The sequence below is a fragment of the Diceros bicornis genome, chromosome 2 (genome assembly GCF_020826845.1).
Source record: "Diceros bicornis minor isolate mBicDic1 chromosome 2, mDicBic1.mat.cur, whole genome shotgun sequence".
Classification (NCBI taxonomy): domain Eukaryota; kingdom Metazoa; phylum Chordata; class Mammalia; order Perissodactyla; family Rhinocerotidae; genus Diceros; species Diceros bicornis.
This window is the reverse complement of record NC_080741.1, coordinates 87252311-87265002: the sequence shown is the minus strand read 5'-3', so window position 1 is coordinate 87265002 and position 12692 is coordinate 87252311. Positions and strand designations below refer to the sequence as shown.

Genomic DNA, 12692 nt, shown 5'->3' with positions numbered 1-12692 from the left:
CATGGTGTATGATCTTTTTAATGTATTGCTGTATTCAGTTTGCCAATATTTTGTTGAGAAGTTTTGCATCTATGTTCATCAGCGATATTGGCTTGTAATTTTCCTTCTTTGTATTGTCTTTGTCTGGCTTTGGTATCAGGGTGACGTTGGCCTCCTAGAATGATTTAGGAAGTGTTCCATCGTCCTGTATTTTTTGGAATAGTTTGAGAAGGATGGGTATTAAATCTTCTTTGAATGTTTGGTAAAATTCACCGGAGAAGCCATCTGGTCCTAGACTTTTATTTTTTGGGAGGTTTTTGATTATACTATTTCAATCTCTTTACTTGTGATTGGTCTATTCAGATTCTCCATTTCTTCTTGGTGCAGTTTTGGGAGGTTGTATGAGTCTAAGAATTTATCCATTTCTTCTAGATTGTCCAATTTGTTGGCATATAATTTCTCATAGTATTCTCTTATAATCCTTTGTATTTCCGTGGTAGCCATTGTAATTTCTCCTCTTTCATTTCTAATTTTATTTACTTGAGCCTTTTCTCTTTTTTTCTTAGTAAGTCTGGCTAAAGGTTTGTCAATTTTGTTTTTATCTTCTCAAAGAACCAACTCTTTGTTTCATTAATCCTTTCTACTTCTTTGGTCTCAATTTCATTTATTTCTGCTCTGATTTTTATTATTTCTCTCCTTCTGCCCACTTTGGGCTTTGTTTGTTCTTCTTTTTCTAGTTCTGTTAGGTGTAATTTAAGGTTGCTTATTTGGGCTTTTTCTTGTTTGTTAAGATGGGCCTGTATTGCTATGAGTTTCCCTATCAGGACCGCTTTTGCTGCATCCCATATGATTTGGTATGGCATATTTTCATTTTCATTTGTTTCCAGATAGTTTTTGATTTCTCCTTTAATTTCATCAGTGATCCATTGGTTGTTCAGTAGCATGTTGTTTAATCTCCACAGTTTTGTCACTTTCCCAGTTTTTTTTTCATGGTATATTTCCAGTTTCATAGCATTATGGTCTGAAAAGATGCTTGTTATGATTTCAGTCTTCTTAAATTTATTGAGGCTTGCTTTGTTTCCCAACATATGGTCTGTCCTTGAGAATGTTCCATGCGTGCTTGAGAAGAATGTGTAGTCAGCTGTTTTTGGGTGGAGTGCTCTGTATATGTCTACTAGGTCCATCTCATCCAGTTTTTCATTTAAGTCTACTATTTCTTTACTGACTTTTTGTCTGGATGATCTATCCATTGATGTAAGTAGGGTATTAAGATCCCCTACTATTACTGTGTTGTTGTTAATGTCTCCTTTTAGGTTTGTTAATGTTGCTTAATGTACTTTGGTGCTCCTATGTTGGGTGCATATATATTTATAAGTGATATGTCTTCTTGGTGGAGTGTCCCTTTTATCATTATATATTTCCCTTCTTTGTCTCTCTTAGCCTGTTTTATCTTAAAGTCTATTTTGTCTGATAGGAGTATGGCAACACCTGCTTTCTTTTGTTTGCCATTAGCTTGGAGTATTGTCTTCCATCCCTTCACTCTGAGCCTGTGCTTTTCTTTAGAGCTGAGATGTGTTTCCTGGAGGCAGCATATTGTTGGGTTTTGCTTTTTAATCCATCCTGCCACTCAGTATCTTTTGATTGGAGAGTTCAATCCATTTACATTTAGGGTAATTATCGATATATGAGGGCTTAATGTTGCTGTTTTGTCACTTATTTTCCAGTTCTTTTGCATTTCCTTTGTTTCTTGTCCCATTTGTTTTGGACTGCCAATTCAGTTTGGTTGTTCTGTCTTATGACTCTTCTTGTTTTCTCTTTATTTATCATATGTGATTTTGTTTTGATTATTTGTTTAGTGGTTACCTTGAGGTTTGTATAAAAAATCTTGCATATGAGATAGTCCATTATCTGATGGCTTCTTATTTGCTTATACTAAGTCAATTCAATCACTTTCTTCTTCCCCTTCTAAGTCGTTCTTATTATACCTTATTCTATCATGTGTTGTCGGTGTGTGTTTACAGTGATGAGGTTATATTTATTTTTGGTGAATTCCTTCCTTTCATCTTTGATTTTGGTATTCAAGTGGTTGCTAACTTATTCCGGTAAAGATCTACTATTTTTCTGATTTTGTCTACCTATTTTTCTCCTTCCTCCAAGCTTTGTATTCCTTTTCTTCTCTTTTTTTCAGGCCTGAGGGCCTTCTTGAGTATTTCTTGTAGTGGGGATCTCGTGGCCATGAACTCCCTTAGCTTTTGTTTATCTGGGAAAGTTAATATTTCTCCATCACATTTGAAGGATATTTTTGCTGGCTAGAGTATTCTTGGCTGAAAGTTTTTGTCTTTCAGTATTTTGAATATATCATTCCAGTCTCTCCTAGCCTGTAAAGTTTCTGTTGAGAAATCCGCTGAGAGCCTGATGGGAGTTCCTTTGTACGTCATTTTTTGTTTTTGTCTTGCTGCCCTTAATATTGTTTCTTTGTCATTGACTTTAGCCAGCCTTACCACTACATGTTGTGGAGTCGGCCTTTGCCTCTTGACGTATTTAGGGTACTTATTGGCTTCACTTACTGGTATTTCCTGCTCCTTCCCCAGATTTGGGAAGTTCTCAGCTATTATTTCCTTGTATAGGGTCTCTGTTCCTCTTTGCCTCTCTTCTCCCTCAGGAATACCTATGATTCTTATGTTACATTTCCTAATAGAGTCAGATATTTTTCGGAGACTTTCTTCATGTCTTTTTAGTCTTAGTTCTCTCTCCTCTTCCATCTGGAGCATATCTGTATTTCTATTCTCTATAATGCTAATTCTTTCCTCCATATTGTCAGCTGTGTTCTTTAAAGATTCCAGATTCTCCTTTATCTCCTCCATTGTGTTCTTCATCTCCATCAGTACTGACTGGTTTTTCTTTATGATTTCAATCTCTTTTGTGAAGAAACTCCTAATCTCATTGAATTGTTTGTGTTATCTTGTATTGCGTTGAGTTTTTTTATGATAGCTATTTTGAAATCTCTGTCATTTAGGTTATGGATTTCTGTGTCTTCAGGGTTGGTTTCTGGGTGCTTGTCATTTTCCTTCTGGTCTGGTGATTTCATGTACCTTTGCATTGTGGTTCCTGTGTTTGCTTTGTTTTTCCTCATCCTGGAAATACCTGGTTGCAATTTCCACCCACCGACACTGTGTGGGGGTTAAGGGCTGTGTAATCTGAGCCCCCTGCGCTCTGCCCCAGCTGCTCGCTGTGATCGGCTGGCCACTTGGTCTGGTCTGGTCAGCTGAGCTGCAGTGTCTGGCTTGTGGGGGCGGAGGGGCTCTCTCTTTTGCCCGCTGGGTCCCTGGCATAGGGGGCTTCTCACTTGCCCCTCGTTATCCACTCTCCTGGGGTGCTCAGATGTTGATGGTATCCCTGGAGCAGTTCTGAGTCCTCTGTGTGGGAGTTTCCCGCTGGCTGAGAGAGCCCGAAGAGCTACGGTTTCCCCGCAGAGGGCTGCCCCTCCCCCCTCTCTGGGAGCCTTGCAGACCGGGATCACTGATCTGATGGGGAGGGAGAGCAGTTCTCCTTACCTCTCGCCACTTCCTCCGGGGACCCAGCACGTTCCACTCTCAGATGTGCGGCAGTGTGGATCTTTCCGATCTTCCTTTTCGCTGTCTAGGAGTCTGTTGTTGGTATGTGACTGTTCCTTTTGTTGTATCTTACCCGGGGAAGAGTTTATGGGAAAGCTCACTCTGCCATGACACTGACGTCACTCCTGAAAACCTCTCCTCCCTTTTTGATTTGGAGTCAAAGTGCTTTTCTCACATAGGGAGTGGTTGTTTATGAGACTCAGGAGTGTGGGGCAATTGATCTGATGCCATGTTGGAATTCGCTTGCCGTTGGGGATTCCTTGGTCTTTCCAGTTGTTCCTTTTCTCCATGGGTAGTATTTGAGTGAGAAAAGCCAAGTGCTTTTTGCTCTGCTGTGGTGTAACCAACTCATTTAGTAAGCCGCTTCATACATCTTACTATACATAGTGAGATTGTTTAGGGAAAGTAGGCCAAAGCAGATTCTGTTGCATTTATTTTGGCAATAAACTTAAGAGTGAGTCCTTAGAGGCCTAGGTGTGAACCTGTCCCTATGGTCTCTGCAAATTGAAAAGTGGCTTCCAGCTGATTAGCACTTATATTTTGAAAAGGAATGAGCACTGCATTATATACAAGAGTCTGAAATGCCACTTTGAGAGAACCAACTGTGTCTCCCTTTGTGAGGCCTTAAACCTTTAGAATTCTTGTGTACTACAGTCTCCAGTCAGCGCAATGAAACTTAGATCAGACATCTCTGTGATTTCTCCTTAGTGCCGGGGAGACAACCTACAGTCTGGAACATGCTAGTGACCTCCGAGTGGAAGTGCAGAAAGTATATGAGCTAATAGATGCTTTAAGGTAAGGTTTCTCAGGTGATGTCCTACCTGCTGCCTTGAGTGGAGGAGGTGCTGTTTTAATGAGGTTGTGGGTGGCTAGCAGACGTGAGCTTACCAAGAGTCCTGGTGACAGTGGGTATGTGTGAGGAGAAGGCTGAGGAAAGAGCCAGATCTGGCACTCAGCTCATCTCAGTAACTTCTGGTTAAGGATTTCTAATGTTCATTATTATTAAAGGAATAGGAACCAATTAGTAACACCAGCTGTATGCCAGCCACTGGATATCTCCACATAGAGTAGCTCATTTATTCTACCAAAGTTACCCTGTGAGCTAGGGATTAACATCCCCATTTTATAGGTGAGAAAATGCACCATAGCTAGCAAAAGTGGTAGAGCCAAGATAGCAACCTAGATTCTTTCTTCAAGTCAACAGCTGCTTTTTAACCGTGGGCTGGCCATTGGGGTTAAATCAGCCCTCTGAGGTGTAGGAAGTACAGTGACTCAGAGAACTGAAATGAGGAATCCTAGTCCATCTGTATATGCAGGACTGGCTACATAATTTGCAGGGCCTGGTACAAAATGAAAATGCAAGTCCTTTGTTCAAAATTATTAAGAATTTTAAGATAGTAACAGCAGAATATTAGACCAAGCACAGGGCCCTTCTAAGCACCAGACCCTGTGTGGCTGCACAGGTCAATCATCCATGAAGCTGGCCCTCCATGTGTGGTTGGTCCCTCAATGGCTGAGTGTTTGTCATGCATTCTGTGCTATGTTAGGGGCCTTGGGTACAGCCAAAGGGTAAGAAACAGGCTTTGCCTTCAAGGACACTTCAGTGGAGTCTCTAACCTGTCTCCTTCACAAATCTTCCCGGCATGCAAGCCTGGCAGCTTGGAGACTTCTCAGCCTTGTTTCTGAGTCTGGCAGCTCCCGTTACAGTGATGTGTTTGTTCCAATTCAGTAAGAAGATCTTAACCTTAGGCTTGAACCAGGACCCTCCACCACATCCAAACACCTTGCGGCTGCAGAGGATGATCAGATACTCAGCTACACTTTTTGTGCAGGTAAAGCCATTGTGGGGTGGCATAAACATCACACTTACTACCCTGCTCTTCTACTGCTTAGAAGGCAAACCGTGCCAATGGCTTATTTTCTATTTGTACATTTATTATTTTTTAAGATTATAAATGCATTATGCCATATTTAGAGAAAAACCTGGATTTCAAAGAAAAGGAGAACTACTTTTAATCCTGTGTCCCCAGTACAATCATGCATCATTCTGGTATATTTTCTTCTTTTTTTTTCCATTTGCATTTGTAGTTATAATTAGTGCATATTTTCAAATTTATGTCTTCTCTTTTTATCACTGAATTTTATATCATAAGCACTTTTTTCCCCTTTCATTGGGCATTTGATAGATTCTCATTTTTTGCTGTTATGAGTACTGCCTGATAGACATACTTGTACATAGCATTTCTTCTTTGGGGATAAGCTCCTAAGGGACTATTCCTGGGCCATTGGTTGGGACTAAACAGCTGATTGTTCAAGGGCAGACTAACCTAGGTGGTTAGATCTGAGTTGTTTCTACCTCAGAAAGCCCCTTTTGAGAGTCACAGTTAACCACCTTTGGGGCTCCCTGACAAAGAGATCTGATAGATAGAGTCCTACTGGGTTAGTTTCCCAACACCATATTGCAGAGAATTAGGCTCTTCCTCCTTTTGGTTAGTGACTATTCCACAGTCATTTGGCAAGGTCTACTGTGTACCAGGCAGTGTTCTAGGTGCTGGATGTACTGCTATGAGCAAAAAAGACAAACATTCCTGTTCTAATAAAGCTTATATTCTAAAGGGGCATAGACAGGAAAAACCAAAATACATATCTTATAAGATGGTGAAACATGCTGTGGAGAAATGTAAAGCAGAGAAAAGGGGGGTTCAGATGGAGGCTCACCAATTTAGATAGAGTGGGCAGGGAAAGGCCTCGTTGAGAAAGTGAATAACTAGGATATCTGGTGTTGATCATTCATAAGTAAAAGGCAGCCCATTTGGAACTTGACTCTTTGGCCCGATTTAAGGGTTAGGTTCTTTCCTATTACTGTTAATTAATGTGACTGCCCGAGGGTGGAGTGGCTTAGCTTAAGCGGACTCTCACCATAGGGCTTTTAAGGTTCATTTTTTTCCTGGAAGAGTTTAAGTGTAAAATTGTCTGTGACTTCCTACAGGAAAAGTTGCTTGGTTTGATGTCACTGCCAACCAAAGAACAGTTTGAAGAACTGAAAAAGAAGAGGAAGCAGGAGATGGAGAGGAAGAGGATCCTAGAGAGACAGGTGAGTGAAGCACAGGGATGCTGGTGGCTGGCTTCTTCCTTGTGGCTCTCTTGAGCACAGGGGCCTCCACAGGCTCATAAGAGGTCCAGTGAGGTTGTAGGAAATCAGAACCTTTCAGGCTCTCTGATTTGCATTTTTCTTCTGTTTTGGCTTCACTCTCATCTGTCAACATCAGGACAATTGTTTGTTTTTCTCCCCAGGTCCAATTTTTCTTTCAGAGGTTCTGCTGATTTTCTCCTGTCCAGTCTAGTACAAGTTGCAAAGGACCCGGACTCTAGGGAGTTCTTTGTAGAACACTTTGGAATATGCAATATTAAACAGAAAATAATGTGTATTTAATAGTGTGAGATTCTAGTGAAGATGACTGGTAATAGACCTCAGAGGTATAAGACAAGTATACAGTCAGTGAATCTAAGATTGAGAAAATCTTATCCCTTAACTTATTATTATTAATTAATTAATGAATTTGCTGAGAAAGATTCGCCCTGAGCTAACATCTATTGCCAATCTTCCTCTCTTTTTTTTTCCTCCCAAATCCCCAGTACATGGTTGTATATTCTAGTTGTAGGTCCTTCTAGTTCTTCTATGTGAGCCGCTGCCACAGCATGGCTACTGACAGACGAGTGGTCAGTACCTGGGAATCGAATCAGGGCTGCCAAAGTGGAGGGCTCAGAACTTTAACCACTAGGCTATCAGGGCTGGCTTGTCATTATTTTATTTTTGAAAATCAGAGTTGTTCCTTCTCTCCTCTTGAAAAAAAAAAATGCACAACTTGATTTTATTTATTTATTTATTTTTTTTTTTGTGAGGAAGATCAGCCCTGTGCTAACATCTGCCAATCCTCCTCTTTTTTTGCTGAGGAAGACTGGCCTTGGGCTAACATCCGTGCCTCATCTTCTTCCACTTTATATGGGATGCTGCCACAGCATGGCTTGCCAAGCGGCGCATCGGTGCATGCCCGGGATCCGAACCGGTGCACCCCGGGCCGCCACAGTGGAACGTGCCCACTTAACCGCTTGCGCCACCAGGCTGGCCCCCCATAACTTGATTTTAGCAGTTGGCTGTCTTAGTCCTGAGGTGGGCAATCGGAGCCTCACCGGCACAGGGAGAGCAGGACCACAGAGGGCAGCTGATGAAGTGGCCACTGTTGGCCTGGTGACTTTGTTTCTCCTCTTTGGCTTTGGTGTCTCCCCAGGCTGCCCTGGAAGCCCAGCGAAGGCTTGAGGAAAGGCGGAGTGACCTGGCATCTCGTGCAGCCAATGGGGAGGTAGTGTCCCTTCGAGGGGGCCCTGCCCCCTTGAGAAAGGCTGAGGGCTGGCTCCCCCTGTCAGGAAGTCAGGGGCAGGGTGAAGACTCAGACCCCCTCCTCCAGCAGATCCACAACATCACATCATTTATCAGGCAGGCCAAGGCTGCGGGCCGGACTGATGAAGTGCGCACACTGCAGGAGAACCTGCGGCAATTGCAAGATGAGTATGACCAGCAGCAGACAGAGAAGGCCATCGAGCTGTCCCGGAAGCAGGCTGAGGAGGAGGATCTGCAGCGAGAACAGCTGCAGATGCTCCGTGAACGTGAGTGGGAACGAGAACGGGAGCAGTTCCAGGCGGCATCCCTGCACACACGGACTCGGTCCCTGGACTTCCGAGAAATCAGATCTTTTCATCTGGAGCCCGGCAGAGAGCCTCGCACCCACTTTGCTCATGTTTTGGATCTAGGCTCTTCCCCAGCTCAGAGTAGTGCAGCTCCCAAGTCCCCTTCACCCAGCTCAGCTCTTGAGCCCATCAGCGTGTGGTCTGGGCCCCAAGCCCTTGGCCAGGAATTCTTCCCCCAGAGCACCATGTCACAGCAAAATGAGGTGCCCTCCCTAAATCTCTTTGATGAGGAAGACCTCTCCAGCCCCACAGCAGAGGGCACTACCAGCCCTCTTGCTGCAGAGCCTTCCTTTGGCCCTTCAGCCCACATCCTCAAAGAGTACAATCCTTTTGAGGAAGAGGAGGCAGTGGGCAATCCCTTCACTAACCCAGATAGCCCAGCACCCAACCCCTTCGAAGAGGAAGATGAGCATCCCTACCAGAGGCCCTCAAGCCCTCCTGTTCCTGGCAACCCCTTCGAGGAAGCCACCTGTACCAACCCCTTCGAGATGGACAGTGACAGTGGGCCGGAGAGCGAGGAGCCCATAGAGGAGGAGCTCCTCCTCCAGCAGATCGATAACATCAAGGCGTACATCTTTGATGCCAAGCAGTGCGGCCGCCTGGATGAGGTGGAGGTGCTGACGGAGAACCTAAGGGAGCTGAAGCGCACCCTGGCCAAACAGAAGGGGGGCACTGACTGACAAGGGGGTGGGAAGGGCACCTTTGGGCCCAGGGCCTGGCAGGAGGCAGTGGAGCAGAAGAGAGGGTTGGTGGGATTGATGGGGAAGGAGGAAGGATGAGAATTAAGATGCACACAGGTTAGGTGAGGGAATCTGCTATTCTGTGCTGTGCACTTGGAGGTTTTTCCACTACAGTTGAATAATAAAATGGGAACTAGAACAGGAAGAATCAGCATTCATTTGCTGTTTTTCCTGTTTTTTTTTTTTTTTTGTAATTGGATTTTCCCTTTAGAAGGGACTTTAAATTTCACTACCAAGATATAACTAAATGCTGTTCTTTTGCACCCAGGGCAGAAGTGGCTGCCATGCACCTTGTGGGTCCATTTGCTCCTGCATAGTCTTTGGTCATTTTGCAGTATTGTAGGGCAGCCGTATGTAGGGCCCTTCCTTTAGCCAGGACAGACGAGATGGATTCCTTTAAACTTTGCTCTGCTCTGGCAGAAGTCTGTCCCCATTAGGCTATGGGTTCCTTTCACCTGGCACTTGCTCTGCCCTGCTGGGCACATCCCTCCTGTGCAATGGAACGGGGAGGTATTGCTATGAAGGCAGTAGTTTAGACCCAGGAGAGCCCAGCACCTCTTTTTTTAAGAGTGGGTGACAGGGATGAGGTTTCGCCAGGGTCTGTTGCCCTCTCAGTTTAAGTTCTTGTTTATCTCTTTCAGGAAGTTAAACTCCCAGTGCAGGGGTATCTCTGAGTCTGATCATGAGGTTTTTAGAAAATAGGAGTGGTTAACTTTTTGGTTGATAGAGGTTAGTTATTATTTGGGAGAAGAGTCTCTACACAAATGTTGCTCTGTTGGAACTGAATGACTGCTGGAACAATTGTCTGTCCCCAGAGAAACCTCCCTCTAGAGTTTTGGAAAATTACTCTAACCTGAGCTTTTTCAAAGGGCCCAGTTTATAATTTAGGAATTGGTGATCAGGAACCTTTTATGGAACATTGTCAGGAGAGTGGACGCTTCCCTGAGTCAGAAGGTAAAATAATTGCCAAGGCCAGTTGATCAGCCTTCTTCCTTTTTGGTTCATCCTGTCAGGACAGGGGCACTAGTGAGATATTTTCTTACCAAGGTTTAGTGTTAAGAAACTGAAATGTTTGAAGAGGCACAACCCAGGATTATTCTGATAGCACTGCAGTACTTGAACTCTTCCCCAATTAAGGGCAAAAAGGGAAATTGTTAATTTAGCTCTGGTGCTTTGGTTTACAGGAACATAACCCTTAACTGATGTCTGACATGATACCCAAGTGTGCTCAGCTTTGGATAGAGTTCCTGCAATTATGCTTGTTAATTAATGAACAATAACTGGCCACTAGTCACTTTATACCCCTTAACTAACTCTGGGTCATACTCACATTGGTTCCTGGTGTGAGAGCCAAAATTCATTGTGTTCCGTTCTGGGAAGATGCATCTTGATCTTGGGAATGTCTGAAAAACATTGTGTTGTAAAAATAATCTATATTTGTGTTGACACTATTCACATTTCTTTATCACCCGCTGGATCTTTGGGCTGAATGAAAAGGGCCTGTATAGGGGCGTGGGAATGGGGAGTGGGTGGAGGGTATATGGAAGACCCTTTACATTTGGGTTCTGTTCACAAAGGAATGTGAGTGGGCTACTAACGTCAGCCAGTTACTAACCTTGCTGATTGTCCTGGGGGGTTTTTGGAAGTTGGCACCCCAGCATCTAAAATGTTGCCTGGTACAGGTGTCTTTTCTCCCTTGAGGTCCATGCCCTTCATGCTGTTATTCTGGAGGGTTTCATGGATGGTGCATGCTCCTACCTGCTCAGTCTGTCATTTCTCTCTGACTGAAGAGGAGGAAGCTCTCTGCACCAAAAAGCAGATAGTTCCAGAAGCTAAATGCTGCTTTCCATCATAATTACTTTTCTTATGAGAATATATCTCTTTTAATTAGCTAGTGGTTTCAATTAAGACTAGTTTACTAAACATACCCTTTCCCTGATATCAACCACAGGTAGCAATCTGAAGGAACTAAGAGCATTGAGAACCACACATATAAGAAACATTTTTTAAAACTAAAAAAAAATCACTGAATATACTAAACCAAACTAAAACCCTTTGATGTGATTGAATTATTCCATGGCTATAGTCTCCTATAATCATAGACATGACAGGAGTTAGAATTCTCTACCCTTCAGTGGTACCATTTCCCAGAATTCACACAGGCACAAAGTTGGATTTACAGAGATGGGTTAACATCAGGGAAAAGATGGCCTATGAACTGCAACCACAACTTCAAGTTCTTACCTCATGTGAATATTTCACCCTGCCTGCAGTCCTTCAAGGCAAACAACTCTATCTCCTCAGAAAATGGGCATGTTCTTGCTACGGTGTTGGCCGATCTCCCTAGATGTAGATCATATATGGAAGAGACTTTGGGGATTCAGGCATCAAATGAAGTCGGCTTTTCCCTTTTATGCCTTGTTTGTATTTTTCCCTGTCTAATACACTAGGACACTTACTCGTTATACTTGCAGCTCAGTGTGTCTTTGCTATTCAGATACTAAAATGTACCTGAGTCATCGTGAGCCATGTGGTAGGTTGAACATTGGCATAGTTAGGTGAGGGGCCTTGAAGTGAGAAGCTGGTCTCTTTACCAGGTCACAGACTGTGGTAGCAGGTTGTGCTGGTCATCTGACAATGATGGACAGTTTGAGGGTCACTGATTTGCATGCACTACTCTGGGGCCTTGTATTGGAACTTTTTAAAAAAATAAAATAACAGATGTTAGTGGTTGGGTGTGTGTGTGTGTATGTGCATGCATGTTGCAAGTGAGAATCACCAGATAACATCCCTCCCCTTCTTTCTTAATGACCATCTGAGTATCAGAAGAAGCTCTAGCTCCTGTGTTTACCTGTCTGGTTAAGGCCTTCAAGACAGAATCAAGGTCACTGGGCTCTTAACAGGATAAATGTGGGTTCCTGTTCTGTTCTTATCCCCAGTTATTCCTGCAGTCTCGATTAAATGAACCATTTTACACAACATAGTGTAAAGCCCTTTACAATCCTGTCACGCCCATTTCACACTGGAAGAAACTGAGGCCCAGAGAGGATGAGGAACCTTATGGCTGCCCTTAGTGCCAGGCACTGTGCTGCATTTTCACACATTCCTCATGTAGCTCTACCAGCAGACCTGTAAGGTGTAGTTACTTAGGTATTCATCTGAGACTTGAAGAAACAGAATAAGAGAGGTTAGCCTGGCTGGGGTCACACAGCCAGTGGGTGGTGGAATGAGGGTTTAAAGCCCAGTCTGCCTGACTCACTTTGCCCTAAGTAGCAAGGAGGTTTGATCTGGGTCAGGCACAGTGGGAATGCTCAAGCATTATGTCTGGCCCAGAGGTGGCAGGAATGGACAGTGGGGGAAGAGGCTGGGAGCTGCTTAGTGAGTATCTGATATTGACATCACTTGGGCCTTTGAAACTGAGACTTCTCCAGGACCTATGTAGATTAGTAAACCAGGAGGAGATAGTACTATTTAGTGCTCACCGTGGACCAGACAGAATGCCAAGTATTATATATACATGGATTACCTCATTTAATCCTTCCAACAACCCCAGTTTACAGATGAAAAAATGCATGTGGTGTGAGGTTAAGCAGGCTTAGGGTTACACCACTGG

At 43.7% G+C, this 12692-nt stretch overlaps 1 protein-coding gene across 1 annotated transcript in view; it reads left to right on the top strand.

Moving 5' to 3' along the window:
• RBSN (rabenosyn, RAB effector) overlaps nucleotides 1-11806 on the top strand; it is a 31854-nt gene extending 20048 nt beyond the window's left edge. The window contains exons 9-12 of the mRNA XM_058565841.1: nucleotides 4302-4388; nucleotides 5323-5425; nucleotides 6583-6687; nucleotides 7883-11806. Coding sequence (XP_058421824.1) covers nucleotides 4302-4388; nucleotides 5323-5425; nucleotides 6583-6687; nucleotides 7883-9019 — 1432 coding nt within the window. The 3' untranslated portion in view covers nucleotides 9020-11806. The remainder of the gene's footprint in view (nucleotides 1-4301; nucleotides 4389-5322; nucleotides 5426-6582; nucleotides 6688-7882) is intronic.
• Nucleotides 11807-12692: the final 886 nt, after the last annotated feature.